At 33.8% G+C, this 16,475-nt stretch overlaps 3 protein-coding genes across 4 annotated transcripts; 1 reads left to right on the top strand and 2 right to left on the bottom strand.

Annotated features, from left to right (window-relative positions):
• Positions 1-2,451: 2,451 nt before the first annotated feature.
• On the bottom strand, positions 2,452-4,301 carry LOC105802169 (peptidyl-prolyl cis-trans isomerase Pin1). The gene is made up of 2 exons (XM_012633652.2): positions 4,058-4,301; positions 2,452-2,814 (listed from the first exon to the last, which is right to left on the bottom strand). The coding sequence occupies exons 1-2, from the start codon at positions 4,299-4,301 to the stop codon at positions 2,690-2,692; spliced, it is 369 nt and encodes a 122-aa protein (XP_012489106.2). The 3' UTR covers positions 2,452-2,689.
• On the bottom strand, positions 4,169-6,318 carry LOC105802168 (60S ribosomal protein L8). Of its 2 annotated transcripts, XM_052624137.1 has the most exons (3): positions 5,810-6,318; positions 5,055-5,399; positions 4,169-4,320 (listed from the first exon to the last, which is right to left on the bottom strand). In XM_052624137.1, exons 1-2 carry the CDS (start codon positions 6,247-6,249, stop codon positions 5,057-5,059), a joined length of 783 nt encoding a protein of 260 aa, XP_052480097.1. In that variant the 5' UTR covers positions 6,250-6,318; the 3' UTR covers positions 4,169-4,320; positions 5,055-5,056. The 2 variants fall into 2 exon arrangements, with proteins under 2 accessions (XP_052480097.1, XP_012489103.1); XM_012633649.2 differs by lacking the exon at positions 4,169-4,320 and having other exon boundaries at positions 4,914-5,399; positions 5,810-6,317.
• A 3,931-nt stretch (positions 6,319-10,249) lies between these two features.
• LOC105802170 (filament-like plant protein 5) lies at positions 10,250-14,804 on the top strand. Its single transcript, XM_012633653.2, has 6 exons — positions 10,250-10,427; positions 10,552-10,682; positions 10,797-11,016; positions 11,096-13,487; positions 13,732-13,795; positions 14,127-14,804. Exons 2-6 carry the CDS (start codon positions 10,560-10,562, stop codon positions 14,583-14,585), a joined length of 3,258 nt encoding a protein of 1,085 aa, XP_012489107.1. The 5' UTR covers positions 10,250-10,427; positions 10,552-10,559; the 3' UTR covers positions 14,586-14,804.
• Positions 14,805-16,475: the final 1,671 nt, after the last annotated feature.

Genomic DNA, 16,475 nt, shown 5'->3' with positions numbered 1-16,475 from the left:
TTTCAAGTTTGTCATGATTTAACAAATTTAACTCACAACATTTATGTAAATGTGTAAATGTTGAGGCTAAATTTGTTGGTTTTTTAGAATCAAGACCAAATTGACAGATTATGTAAACATCAATGGCCAAATTTATTATTATACCAATTAAAATTATTTACAATGGACAGTAGATATTAACGTTTTGACTACTTGTCCTTAGTTACTTACTTTCAAAACTGACAGGACTAAATGACTTTGATCCTTTTAAAGGGACCAATTTATTCAATTTCGAAATTGCGAGTGACTAAAAAGATCTTTTACCAATAATTTCATGCTATATGATTTTTTTTCCTTTTTCTTGGAGGTAATAAACAAATTAAATTAATGTATAATTGTTAGGAGTCGGATCTTAAAATTTGAAAAAAGATATATAATAGTTCTCGAATCTTTGAGGTATCAACAGGGAACTTTAAATGATTATGTTGTGGGTGAATATTAAAAATATTGATGGTGAAAATGTAATAATCCCCAACGTTTGATACCCAAGTCCAAGAAACAAAAATCAGAGATGCTTTTGCTGAATGATTTAGGTTTGAGTGAGTGAGAGAATTTGGATGGTAATTAGTGAAAAGGGTTGACGAAAACAAAGAATCTTTCTGGAAAACAATGCAAATGATGCTCAATCATAGCACACAACAAACCAAAACATGCCCCATTTTTAAGATTTGACCTTTCGTTTTTTCAATTAAGATTCTCTTCCTTGTTGAATTTCGTCTTCATCCACCTACTGTCTCATGATTAAGTAGTACTGAAGCTCTCACTTAGCAACAAGTCAAGAAAAATCATCATTTTAGGGGAACCTAGAGATGCCATGTTGACAAATGCTCATTTCAGCTTTAACCAGTCACCGCATTGAATTTATGTCGATGCGAAAGAAATGGGTCTTTTAGCTTTTAGTTTGATTTGATCTCTCTCAGGGTTCCACCGACATAAAATTCTAGGGTGTAGTAAATGGGATACAAAATTTCCTAATTACTAAATACAATGATCGACATGTATATATATAGCTATATGGCTGTATGCAACCCACTAAATTATCCAAACAGTTGACATTGAGGAATATCAAGACTGTAGGTTCAAGGAATGTGTATGAAGCAGATTAATAGGCAATCCACAGCTTAAGATATTCCATGATTCCAAACAATGAACTACAACATTTCATAAATGGAATCGTGACAAAATAAAAATAAAAAAGAGATAGGAAGAAAGTAATAGTGCTTTTGTTTGTAAATATTTGCTTTAGATTAAATTTATACTATTACTATATCTAATTATGCTAGTTTTTAGTAAACTGACTAAGAAAGGGTTTAGACATGAAAAGATGGATGGCTTTCTTTGGGTCCTTTGGTTGGACAAGCTTTTACCCCCCCCCCCAAAAAAAAAAAAAAAAAAACAGAAATGTAAAACCCATTTTTGATAGGTTCCAAATTTGAAATAGTTAAAAACGTATTTTTACAATCTGACAATTTAGGCACTTAAAGATGGGTAATGTGTTTACTTGCGATTAATATAAAAATAGTCATGATAATAAGCTTAGATACTATAGTGTGAGACAAAAAAAAACTAAATATAACGCACTAGAATTAAACACTCATCCAAAAGGGTCCTTTTAACCTATATAATATTAAAATCCTATCATATGTATATATTTATAAAAACCATGTATTTAGAATCAAGAAAGTTATTTTTTTAAAAAGGCTACTAAATTTTTTTAATGGTGTAGTAATAAAAATCATCTCTAAATTTATTAATCACAAATTTAATTCCTAAATATGTTAATTTTAATTTTTATTTTAAAATTATATAAAAATATGAAAAGACAAAAAATCATTAAAATAATACCAGACATTTAATAAAAAGTATATTAATAATTTCTTAATCAAATTGTACCTAATTAACCTGTCATTGAATAATTTGAAATTTAATATTTATGCAAACAAGTAAAATGAAAACATCGTTCATAAAAGCTATCTGAAAACCGACGTGGATTTCTAAAATCGGAATAGATGAGTTAAAATCTAACAAAACATATGTTCTTAAAAGAAAAAGTTTCTACTAATATTATCATCAAACTTAAAAATATGAAGTTAGTTGGTTCTATAATACAAGGATTAAATTTCATTTTTGACTATAGTATTTTCCTTCATTTTCTAATGCAATGAAGACATGAACCTTTAAATCACAAAATGCATTAGTGCCTAGAAAATGGAAACAAGGCCTTTATCAAGCACATGAAATCTCCTCAGTCCTTAGTTCCACACACTAACACAAGAAAACTGCAAAAAATTAAATCATCATTAGAACAGAGCAATTCCACATGAAACGACCTGGTGTATGGAATTATTGACATACACGGCCGTTAGGTTAGAGAGGGAGATGAAGAGATGAGAAGAGAAGAAGGCAGAGTAATTTAGTTCACCAAATATTTTTTTTTTATTATAAACTGTCACACCAAAACCAAAAAGGTTCAAAAATTAAATGCTTTAGCAACCAAATTATCCCATGCATTTAGGTCACTCTCAAGCAAAAAGAGTTCAATGAAATTAGCCATAGGCATTATCAGAAGTGATTTCAGAATGTTCTTGGATAGAATAGTCCGCGAAGACTGAACTAATTGCTCACGATATCCAGGCTCCATCACTAATGATTAGCCAGTTCTCATTATGATGTGAACACCGCTATCAGTATCCACAATGTCACTTATCTCGCCTATGTTAAGATTATATGTTGCATCCTCAAATGGCTTTTGCATCTGGCCTCGACCAAAAGGACCTGCACCAAGAAGTTTGTATAAGGTTTTTGGTTTGCATTATGTCCCGTAATGCTGGTATAAACCAATTAAAGGTCACAGATAATTAACAATAAGAATTGAGTTGAGGCACACTCCTTGCGGGATATAGTTAACGAAAATTGCACTAGAATTTCAATATTTTAATGGATTGGCAGTAACCGATGTGAATAACGAATAACATATACAGCATGACCATAATTGCAAAATGTGCTAGAATTTAAGATTAGGCTAACTTCCATTGTGGAAGAACTAGTATTCCTTGGAACCTAGGGTTCAAATCATGTAGTTAAAACTCCATCAATAATAAGAATGAAGAAGCGTTCTTAATAAAATTTAAATGATCCATTTTCATATATGCATGAAAGTCCATTTTTATCTTAGTTTCTTTGTAAGAAGCTCATGATACAGTAAAAAAAAAAAAACCAGAAAAAGGCTTAAACTTAGTAAGACAATTGCTGAAATATTACCACCATGAGGACGGATATGATAGCAGATAAAAGACAAAGAAAGCCAGCTGTAAAGGGCTGTTGTCAATTTCTAAGGGTTTTTTTTTTTTTTGGTTCAAACAATTTCTAAGCTTCTGGTGTTTTAAGTAAAATAAAAGGCAATATCTCAATCGCTCAAAACAATGGTTCAGGTAATTTGGTTCGCCAGGTTAAAAATCTTGACTTGCAAAGCAAAGCACAGCCATTGAAACCAATTAAGTCTTTAATACTTTAATGCAAAACATTAACACAGAAGCAAACTAACCAAGAAACTACAGTTATTAACATATTGGATATCTCTTAAGCCGATGAATAACTGAGCAACAATCTGTTGAGTCAACCTACTTGACAATTACAGCTCTGATTGCAAGGGATCCCAAAAGTCTAATATCTTAAAGACTTGAAACCCTAATTTCAGTAATCCACTTCACCTCAAAACTATGTTTTTACAAAGTATTCGAAACGCTAGTAGTAACCAAAGTGTCTCATTAAACAAACCCATAACTATATGACTCAATTGAGACTAACTTTTCAATACTTGTATTGACTCAAAGCATCTTGTTTCCCCTGCCATGATTCAGCTTCTTACAAGTTTCTAAGCAACCAAACAGAATATAGAATTCAATTAAAGAAAAAAACTACATAGTTCCAGATCGGAGAACTCTATTTTCATATCTAAAAACTAAATCAGCAAAGAAAGTTTCAACTTCTGCACCGCAATCAAGTCAAACAAACTCACCGAGATCACCGCCACGTTTAGCGGAGCTGCAATCGGAGTAGCGAGAGGCAACCTCGTCGAACTTAGCCTTGTTGGAAACGATGTCGCCGCGGAGAAGTTTAAGCTGTGAGACAGCGGCGTCTCGGGTGGTGGTGGAGATGACGCGACCTTCTGGATCCTTCCAAGAAGCCTTACGACGAGAGCCTTGGTGCTTGATGAGTATGTGAGATGCCCTCACTTGATTGGCCGCTGTTGATGATGACATCTTTGCAGTTTTTAAGAGACTGAAAAACAAAGAGCGGAAAGGAAGTTACTAACTTGCTATATATAGACTGTGTAAAGCTACGGTGTATTCGCAAGTCCTCATTCATGTACCCTAGTCGTAGAGAAAAACTGGGTATTATCTTCTAAAGTGTCCTCTCGTTGCTTATGAAAATCAATTTAATTTAATTTAATTAAGTATAATAACAAATTTAATCATTAATATTTATATTTTTTAATTTAGTCTTTACCTCTTTTTTTAGATGGTGATTAAACTTGACTTTAATTTTTAAATTTAGCGAATTTAAGGTTGGTTTTTTTTTTCTCAATTTACCCTAAAAACATAAAAGATTAATAGACTCAATTTTATTGTAAGTTTAACCACAGTTCAAAATGAGCTTACCTCAACCTATCCTTTATATTGATATATAGATCAAATCTCGATCTAAATAATTAATCCAATCCATTTTAAACAACCATAGTTTTAGTTAGTGATTTATCCAATCAAATCCTACTACAAAATTATGTACGATGCGGGCTCCATAGGCCACCATCTCGGCCTTACAGTTTCCCCAACACCCAAGTGCTTTGGTAAACACCATTATGGAAGGTTACATAAGAGAACCAAGGATCGGAAACATTAGCATAAAGTGATGAAATAACTTATCCAAATTGAAAACACAAGCATTATTAAATTCAAACAAAATGAACCTAAATATAAATGCCAAAAGAACTAAAACAATAAGTAATAGCCTACGCTTAAGCCTTATCAGCCTTGGCTGCGGTGGCAGCGGCTTGTCCTCTGAGCCTACCAGTCCTCCTTGCAGCAATAAGACCAACCTTCTGCCCAGGAGGAGCATCACGCCTAACAGTACTAGCATGACCAATGTGTTGATGGTTACCACCACCATGGGGATGCTCAACCGGATTCATAGCCACACCACGCACCTTAGGCCAGCAGTTCCTCTTCACCCTGTACTTATGGTATGCGCTGCCCGCCTTAAGAAGAGGTTTCTCGGTCCTTCCACCTCCTGCAACCTGGCCAATCATTGCACGGCACCCACTCGGAACAATCTTCTTGGCACCAGATGGAAGCTTGATCCTGTAAAGATTACACACTACAGGGTCATTGCCAAAACAACTAGTTCCATGTCCGTCTATAATCAATCATAACAACCTAATTTCAACGATTTAAGAAAAAATTAGCAGTGAACCATGGACACATCAAAAAGAGTATTGAATTTCACATGCAAGAGCCAGTGATTGTCAACACATTAGACAATTAAATTTTCACACGATAAAGGGCGGTGAAACCTCATTTGAACACAGGACATAGAATTCTAACACAAATACTGGATTGAAATCGGAATCCAGTAAACAATTAAGCACCCTCTGTATCCACCAATTGTATCAATGTTCTTTCTAGATTCGCACATAAGGCTAAGCAATAACCGAAACAATATAAAAATGTATCAACACTACATCCAAATAAAGACAGTAAGTATCTGAGACCTGGTGGTGTCGTTATCAGGATTGTGACTGATTACAATAGCGTAATCACCAGAAGCCCTAGCGAAAACACCACGATCACCAACGTGATGTTCGACGTTGCAAACGACCGCTCCTTCAGGGATAGATCTAAGAGGCAACACGTTCCCGACCATAAGAGTAGCCTTCTTACCGCAGTACACGAACTGTCCAGTGTACATGCCTTCGGCAGCAACGAACAGTTCCTTCTGTTTCTTGTAACGGAATGGATGACGGAAGACGACGCGGACTAAGGGAGCACCACGGCCCGGGTCGTGGATAACTTCCGTGACGACACCTTTAAGGTAGCCATTCCGTTCACCAAAGTCGAGACTGCGGAAACGAGCGGCACCCTTGCGATGGTGGGTGTGGGACTTGAAAACGGAACCCGCACCCTTACGTTGAGCTCGGATGACACGACCCATTGGGTGGTTATGAAGAGACCTCTCTCGTTGAGGCGGCTGGTGGAAGAGAAGAGACTAGTTAAATGGGGTTTTAAGGTAAGAGATTTGGATCCAACCGAAAATGTACAGTGACTATATTTAGAAATTGATTTTGGGCTAAGGGAAAATATTGGATTGTTGCTATTATCCAATCCAAAATCAGTGACTTTGGCCCAATTTCTTTTGGATAGACTTGTATTATTGTATATGTTTGTAAAGATCCAAAACTTAGTTTTACAATCTTTTTGGGTAAACTACTTAGTTAGTCACCCAACGTTTATGACACTTTCATTTTGGTCACTCAAAATAAAATCCGTGCAATTTCATCACCCTACTTTTAAGGTGTTTTTCATTTTAGTCACTCATGCGTTAAATCTCTAACAGTGGTTAACTGTACATGCTACATCATGTTTACACTTTCATTTTAGTCACCTAGCTTCTAGATCATTTTCATTTTGATCATTTTAAAAATAGCTTTTTTTTAAGTATTGATCAGGGTAAAAGAGTTAAGTATTAAATTGAAAAACAATAAAAACTAAAACAATTCTTTAAAACAATTTTCAATTTATATTTGTTTACCCTTTGCTGAAAATTCTAATTTTTTTAATATTAAAATTTGAATTTTGAAGCATCAAAATCAATTAAATAGATTATTGAAAAATGTTATCCCTTGATAGTGTCAACAAATTTGTTACTAAAATATTAAAATTAATTCAATTAATTAGTTTAATTTCCTTCTAAATTTTAAATTTTATTTTATGTTTTTAACTTGAAATCAATTAAAGTAAGTCAACTTTAATAATTGTCTAAGAAATACAATTTTTTTATTGTATAACATTGAATCTTTCATGCTAAGCTAAAAGCAAAGAAAAAAACCTTACAATTAATTTAATTAATTAATTTTATCTTCCATGCCAAACAAAACTCATAAATTTTTTATCATTTCTTTATCCAAATGAAGAACAAGCAAATAATTTAATAAGTTGCAATGGTGGTTTTTTTTCTTTTAGCTTAACATGGAAGATTCAAGATTATATAATTAAAAGAAATTTAAGTTTTGAAAGGCAATCATTAAATATGAGTTATTTGAGTTGATTTTGTTAAGGATAAATTGAAAATATAAAATAAAAATTTTAAATGTAGGAGGAGATTAAATTAATTAATTTCAATACTATGGCATTAAATTGGTTGACATCAACAACTTACATTTTAATGTTTTGAATTTTAAAATTTCAATATTAAAAATATTAGATTTTTAGCTATGAAATAAACAAGTACAATTTGATAAATTTTGTGTATTATTTTAGTTTCTACCACTATTCACTTTAATCATTGATGTTTTTTACCTCAACCAATACTTAAAAAATATATAGTTTTGGGTGACCAAAGTGAAAGTGTAAGTATAATGTGGTGTGTAAAGTTAATTGTAGTTAGAAATTTAACGATTGGGTGACTAACATGAAATCGCCCTAAAAGTTTGGTGATAAAATTGCAAGAATTTTATTTTGAGTGATCAAAATGAAAGTGCCTTAAAATTTAGGTAAAAAACGATTATTTCAATCGGATTAGTTTTTTTATTAAATTGGCTTAACCAGTTATAATTTACAAAAAAAAATCGACCCGATTAAATTAGAGTTTAAGAACAGACACAACTAAATCAATTTTAGATCAATCAATTGACTTAATCAAATTAGTTTTTTTTTTTTTGAAGTTTCACTAGTACAAATACATATCTAACTAAATATAATGTAGAATCCAACCAATACAATCCACAATAGACAAAAACCAAGATAAAGCTCACATATGACATACACTCAAAATGAGAGTAAGACCCACACATTACAACTGCGGATGGATGGTGAATGTAAAACCTAAGCTTCCAACATCAAGGACCTTGACCTTTGCCAAGTGTACCATGGTGTTATTGGATTAAATTTCTTCCAAATTTGTTTATATTCTGATCATTCTTTTATATATATATTCTTATTTTTTTACACAATCTGTAAAATTACTCCTAATTTATAAATAAGAGGATAATACACTTCAGCGCACTCAAATCTATATATTCCTATATTAACAATTTTACCCATTCATTTTAGTATATTTATAATTATAGAGAATCCAAAGTAGCACAAATGTTTCTGTTGGGGCTAGGCTTGGTAGCAATTAAGGTCTACGACCTAATATTATAATTTAATTTCGTGCCTCGCATCAAGAGGACACCAACACTAGTTATGTACGAGTAAAGATGCGGAAATTTCATAATACGTACGAAACCCACCCTGTGTGTTGAATTATCATGAAACCATGTAAATAGAAACAGGTTGCATGTTATCTGAATAACTAATTCTAAATAATAACATGTGTTAGGTACATTCTTGGTAAAATAAAAGGCATTAAATATCCATCAACTTTTGGTTATGAAATAAAAGAGAAACAAGCAACTCTTGCCAACTGCGACAACTTATCTTACCTTGTTTCATAATATTTAGCAAATCAATTATTAGAAATAATAATGTTGGTACCATAGTTTCGAAGCAACAAAGAGGTTAGCGAGAGTTGTACCAACCATCTGGTCAATATTAATGTACAATTTCGGTAAAAAGGGTGACAGCCCCACACAACAATTTTCTATAAAATTACACAAGGATGGTAACATTAAATATTTGTAAATTTTGAAGATATTGAATTATTTTTTTATATTAATTTATGGATTAATATTTAGTGTATTGAGAATATATATATTTTTATTTCACGAGTAATTTAAAATAATTATTATGGTTTTTTTAATATTTATTCTTTTAATATTTTACTATACCTTTATAAGAGATTAGTCAACCTTCCAATTAAATAATCATATTTGTTAGGCATAAAAAACTGCCAAATATTTTGAGGAAAAAAAAGCCAAATATTTAGAGTTTTTCTACTAAAGGTATCCGCATAATTATTTTAATATTTTAAAAATAATGAAATAGATTTCAGAGTCGCGTATTTATTATAATAAACCTTGAATTTGGATAATAAATTATCATAATTCATAGGACTAAAATGTAATTTGCTTTTTGAACTTATTTAAAAATATTTATTTAGTATTTAATTTTTTTATCTAGTTGATACTTGAACATGTTTTCCGTCACTTAGGTTAGCACTTCTGCACTAACGCTGTCAGTTTGTGCTGATGTAATATTGATAGCCAATCCTATAGTAATAGTGACAACCTTTAAATATGACACGTGATTGAACATAAATTAAAAAATTAATAATTATTTTTAAAAAATATAAATTAAATTTAAAAGTATAATTTTTAGATAAATTCAAGTATCAACTAGGTACTTTTTAGACAAGTTTAGATACTTTTAGACAAGTTCAAGAGCAAATTACATGTTAACTCTTAAAATTTAAAATTGTTCAATATATATAATGAAATATAAGTTCAAGTATTAATTAAGTAACATCAATTAAATACTTTTAGACAAATATTAATGGTAATCAATAATATGCTAAAATTAAAAAATTAGATTGAGAATATTCGATTTTTTATCCATATATAATCATTCTTTCTGCCACATTTGAATGTTACACATTGTAATTCTGAATCCTAAAAAATTTAAAATATTTATAAAATCTAAAACTGATTTGCCCATACCAATCAAAGATTACTTTACCCAATCGGGTCTCCCAAACAAATCCAACTAATTAATTTTAAAGAAATTGCCGTATAGGAAAAGGACTTTTGAATCGTGGCCGTTGAATTCATTCGATCGCGCAAGGCAAACGGTCCACCCAAATGCGGTAACACGATGCTTTTCATAGACCTAACTGCACCATCGTACTCCACCTATGAAGAGCGGAGATGTAACCCATAATACATTGCCACCTGTCCAATGGAGGGCAAATTCGCAAATCAAACGAAAATCAATTTGGCAGCTTTTTAAAAGGTCAATACGCCGTCGCTTTTTTCTCCCATTTCAGGGAGCGTTTTTAAAGTGAAGCCAACCCGCTCCCCTCTCTGTCTTGTCTCTGTTGTTCTTTCTCTCTTCACACTCTGAAGAAAGAAATTAAAAATTAAAAAAAAAAACCGAGTTTTTCTCGGGATTGATTTTTTAACTCTTTAAATCAATTCCAGTTCACTGATCACCGATACCCTGCATTTCTTTCCAGTAAGTTCAATTCTGTTCTTTTTCCATTTCGTTGTGAAAAAAGTTTTTAATTTTATTTTTGTTAAATTTCAGTTTAAGTTCTGTTCTTTTTATTTTTTATTTTTTTCTTCTGTTTATAATATAGATTTTGAAATGGACCGACGAGGATGGCCATGGAAGAAGAAATCTTCCGAAAAGACTGGAACTGACAAGCAGGCGGTTGTATCTGATGGAACCAGTGCTTCTTTGTCTTCCTTAGCATCTCTTGGAGATCAGGTTTTTCTTTTTCTTTTTATTTTTCACTTGAAAAATGCTATAAAATGAAACCATTTATGGACCTTGTTCCTAATTGTTTAGAGTTTGGATTTTTTTTTGGCTGTTTACTGATAGGAAAAGTGTAAGAAGGTAAATTATGTTCAAATATCCATGGAGTCTTACGTACATTTGACTGGGTTAGAGGATGAAGTTAAAAAGTTAAAGGATCAAGTTAGATTATGTGAGGATGAAGTAAAGAATTTGAAAGGGAAACTATCTGAAGCCGATACAGAGATCAAGTCTAAGGATGGTTTGATTAGTCAACATGCTAAAGTTGCTGAGGAAGCTGTTTCAGGTATGGGTTGGAAATTTTAATTTTCTCTTTAATCCTACCATTAAGAGTTATGATTTGAGAGCTTTCATGTACTTTTTAGGATGGGAAAAGGCGGATGCGGAAGCTTTTGCGTTGAAACGACAACTTGAAAATCTTACTCTCTTGAAGCTTTCGGCAGAGGATCGAGCAGCCCATTTAGATGGTGCGCTTAAGGAGTGTATGAGACAGGTAAGGAATGTGAAAGAGGAAAGTGAGCATAAATTGCATGATGTGGTTCTAGCCAAATCTATACAATGGGACAAAGTAAAGCTCGGTCTTGAAGCGAAAATAGCTGAATTAGATGAAGGGCTTTTGAGAGCAGCAGCTGAAAACCAAGCGATTTCAAGCTCGTTGCATGAGCGGTCAAATTTGATAGTTCAGATTGAGGTAGAAAAATCTAAAGCAGAAGCTGAAATGGAACTTATTAAGGAAAACCTTATGTTACGTGAGAAGGAAATAAGCTCACTCAAGTATGAGTTACATATGGTTTCTAAGGAGCTCGAAATTCGCAACGAAGAAAAGAATATTAGTGTAAGATCTGCAGAAGCAGCAAACAAGCAACATTTAGCGAGTGTTAGCAAAATTGCTAAACTGGAGGCAGAGTGTCAAAGATTACGTGGCCTTGTTCGTAAGAGGTTGCCGGGGCCAGCTGCATTTGCCCAAATGAAGCAAGAAATTGATCATTTTGGCCGAGATTTTGGTGGACCTCAATCAAAAAGGAATGCGGTTAAGAATCCTAACCCGAATTTGTCTCCACAGATGGAATTTTCTGCTGGCAACTTGCTGCAATCCCAAAAAGAGATTGATTATCTTAATATGCGTTTGTTGGAGATGGAAGAGGAAACAAAGATGCTTAAAGAAGCCTTGGCCAGTCGCAATAGTGAACTGCAGGCTGCCAGAGACATGTGTGCTAAGACGAGTGTAAAGGTCAAGAGCTTAGAAGCACAAATACAGGCCCTTAATAATCAAACAAGCTCCCCTAAGTCAAGCATCGGGCACCCTGCCGGCGATCTTTCAAGTCAATATGCTAGCAATGCACCTAGTATCACTTCCACGTCTGAAGATGGGGTTGATGTTGAAGGACGCTCAGCTGAATCTTTGCTACCGGTGACCTCTGATATCTCTCATTTGGGGATGCAGAAGAGTAGCCATAAAGTTCACAAGCAAAAGAATCCCAATTGCTTGGAATTGATGGACGACTTTTTGGAGATGGAGAAGTTGGCATGTCTACCAAATGATGCTGGTGGAGCTAATGATGTTTCAAGCCATCCAGGTAATTATGGGAATTATAGAGCAGAAGGTAATACATCACGCAATGCTGTCCAAGATCAGGACCTCTTCTCTGTGCAAGAGTTTGGTTTTAGTCCATCATCAAAGCAGGGTTCTTCAAGTGCAAGATCCTCAACAACGGAGCTTCAGCAGGATGTGAAAAATCTGCCCTTCCTAAAGCTTCGGTCGATGATTTCTTCGATATTTGAGTCTCAAACTAAGGACTTGAATTTGGGGAAGGTTTTGGAGGATATCAAATGTGCTATTCTGGAAATACAAGGTTCTCTGCCTCAGCACTGTTTATATGAAGGAGTTCAAGCAGGTCATAGTCCCTCTGATCCAAAGGATGTATCTGGACAGAGTTTGATATTCTTAGATGAAGAGAACATTACTAAGAAAAATTTGGCATCTGCAATATCTCAGATTCATCAGGTTGTACTATCTATTGGCAGAGAAGCAGTGAGAGTTCAGGACCCTCCTTCTGATGGCCATAGGCTAAGCAAAACGTTAGATGACTTCTCTGCCTTTGCGGATAAATTTGTATTTGACAAGAAGGGTTTGGTTGACTTCATCTTAAGACTTTCTCATGTTTTTGCTGAAGCTGATCGACTGAACCTTGGTTTCCTGGGATATAGGGATTATGATAGAAATGCCAGCGATAATCATTGCATAGACAAGGTTGCTTTGCTAGAGAATAAGGTTGTACAAGATAACCCATTGAAACATGCATGTGGCGGAGGGTGTCATCTTTGTCATTCCTGTCCTGATTCAGAGGTAATTAGAATCTCCGATCCAAGTTTTCAACCCAGTGCTACATCATGCTCATGCTTATTGAAAGAGTTGGAACAGCTGAAGTTGGATAAACAAAATATCACAGTGGATCTTGCAAGAAGCACCGAAGATCTTGAAAATGTAAAGTTGCTGCTGCAGGAAACAGAGAATAGTCTAACTGAACTGAAGTTACAGTTGGCTTCCTCTCAAAATCTTCACAGTCTCGCTGAAACTCAGCTAAAATGTATGACTGAGTCTTACAAGTCACTGGAATTGCGTGCTCAAGAGTTAGAAGCTGAAGTAAACCTTCTGCAAGAAAAGTCAGCGAAGTTAGATGATGAACTACTAGGAGAAAAGCGTGGCCATCAGGATGCGCTGGCTAGATGCAAGGATCTTGAGGACAGAGTGCAAAGGTAAGTGATTAATTATTCATAATGCTTGATGATACAGTGAGCACATATAATCTTTAACAGGCAATCAATTGACCTAATAAAAAAAAGGGAATTTATTAAATCAATGAACTAAAAAGCACTCCAAAATGATAAACTACTATGTGGAAGTTGTTGGCTATTTTGATGTTGCACTGTAAGCTCCATCAGTTTTTTTGTGTAGCATTATGTCTTCTAACATTCTCTAAATACTCTGATTCTGTTAAAGGAATGTGGCCTCCTTTTTCTGTCCGTCATCAGCAATAGGAGATTCTGAAATGAAGATGAAACAGGTATGTAGCATGATAGTAACTTCGTTGGAGAACCCACTCAAAGAAAATATTAATCAAGAAAGCAATAAAACGTATAATCAACTGATGGTTGTTCAGATACGCTGCTCTAACGCATCTAGGGGTGACTGATATGCTTTTCTCTTGCACATTTATTGTCTAGAATGTTTGTTATCCTCTCATCTCTAGGGGTGATTGCACTTTTTTCGCTTGTCCTATTTTTTTGTTCATCATCATATAAAGGCTGGAGATATCTTTTAATTGATTATAGTATTCCTTGATGCTCTCTTAACTTGAAAGCTTTAGCTGAAATTATCTTTCTCTCTCTTGGCAGGAAAGAGAGTTAAAAGACGCAGCACAAAAGCTTGCAGCATGCCAGGAGACCATATATCTTCTTGGGAGGCAGTTGCAATCTTTGCACCCTCAGACAGAGAACCACCAGACTCATCACAGCGACAAGTTGTCGGGTGAAAATTCTGCAGAAGGCAGACTGAATCATAGTGGTTCAAAGGCACAGGATATTCACCACATCGATGATTTTGATCGCATTGAGACAGACAGTGTAGCTTCTGCTGATGTGCAATCTGTGAGTGAGGATTCCTTGCATTATAGTCATTCCACACCAAGTCCCTTTGATAATGAGCCCAATCTTTCATCGAGTTCTTTGACGAGCTTGTCTCACCTCAGCCACAGGCGTACCAAATCTACATTCTCTGCTTCTACTCTTGAGCGAGAGAAACATTTACATAGTTTTGGTCGTCTTTTTTCATTGGAAGGGAAGAATGAGCAGTAGAATTGTGCCATCTAGCTTTTGTATAGATTTCCAGGTTTATGGGATATATGGTAGGCTCTGAATTTGCCATAGCAATTCGGCTGGCCCCATCTGTCCTAGATATTATTTCTTTCTCTTTTTCACTCAGAGTGCAGTTGGGGTTCTGATCGGAACTCGCAGATTGTAGAAATTATAGTAATGATGAAATGAAATGGCAGATCTATATGCCCTTATAATTAACTGCAATTCTCTTACAAAAAGATCTTGGCACTTACGAGTAATATCTGAGTAGGCAACTAATAATATTTTTCCCAGCTCCAAATCATATTTACTCGTTTGTATGTCAGTGGCTTGTGTGTTTTGTCTAGAGTTGTTCAACGGTTTGGTCCTCCGTTGCTGAAAAGATTTTGAAAGTTTGAATAAAAATAGGAATGACGATAATTTGGTAACTTTTAAAATAGGCATAAGAGTAATTTTAACCCTCAACATTTATGAATTGTGTTAATTAACACCCAACATTTATACATTGTATAATTTAGTTTTTTTTGCAATTTTGTTTCTTTATAATATTAAGGGTTAATTTTAAAAGAATGAGAAAAAATTAAAATTATTATTAAAATATATTTTTAATATTTTATTATTTTTTTAATAGTAAAATGAATTTTTTAGGTGAATCAGGCCGACCCAAAAATGAACTTGGGCTTGAAACTATTTTTGAAATTGGGCATCAACCCGGCCCAGCTTATAAACATCTCTAGGTTAGATTGGATTATTTTACGATTGGGTTATATTAGGGTTTTTTTGGGTTAATATATATTTTGATTTCAGTTGAATGTTGAGTATTTGACTATTAGGTTCCCTATGGATATAGGGTTGGATTTATATAATACCTAATGGTTTATTAGACTTAGATATCCAAAATCGATAATTGATCAAATAAACATTTAGATATCCAAAATTAATAATTGATCAAATAAAATTTAAATTAATTAAGCAAACTAAATTAATTAATTAATTTCAGTTAAATTAATTCAGTTGTCTTTATTTATTTGGTTTAACTGATTTTTGCTTACCCTTAAGCATAGAACAATTAAAAGAAACAATACAAAACAATTGTTTACGCTATTCATTAATCATTTCCTACATCAACAAGGCTTTAGATAAGGAATTCATTATTTAAATGTAATATATAAACACCAATATAATTTCTTAGGTGGTTAAATTGGAAAAAAAAGTTCTTTCTAAATTTGTTCCAAGTAAAAATAATCGACCAATACATGTAAAAAAAAATCAATGATAGAATCAACTAAGAATTTAATGGTGTGACTAAGCATTTCTTAGGGTGTTCAAAGATGATTCCACCATTACCAGTACTTGGAACAAGCTGCATATGAAGCTTAGGACAATGAGGATTCAAATTATAATTCCATTCCAATATACCTGTTCGATACAAAACCCTCAATTTCACCCCTACAACAAAGCTCATTTCCCCTTTAATTTCATCTTTCCTTATCCTTTCCAACACCCAATCATTAACATATGGTTGTTCTTCCCCACATTGAGCCCTGTTGAAATGCATTTCCACTAGCCTTTGCTTCTTTGGCCCAAGGTGCATTGCTTCCACAGCAGCACACGAAATTGGGTTATTGTGATTGTAATACAACGAGCTCTCGAAACTGTGTATGGACATCTCTAACATGCCGTTCCGATTCACGAACAACATGGTTACGTTCCATCTTTTCTCGGTTAAGAAACAGGATACGTTAAGGCCTGACATGGTGATTGAATGGATTTTGAGTATCAATTGCTGTTGTGGTTTTGGTTCATATATTGATTCCATGGTGACTGCAAATGTTAAAATGATCAGGCAAATGGCTATGCCAAGTATTACAAGTGCCAAAAGTAAGTTGC

Source organism: Gossypium raimondii, chromosome 11, assembly GCF_025698545.1.
Source record: "Gossypium raimondii isolate GPD5lz chromosome 11, ASM2569854v1, whole genome shotgun sequence".
NCBI classification, from domain to species: domain Eukaryota; kingdom Viridiplantae; phylum Streptophyta; class Magnoliopsida; order Malvales; family Malvaceae; genus Gossypium; species Gossypium raimondii.
This window is presented reverse-complemented; position numbering and strand designations above follow the sequence as displayed.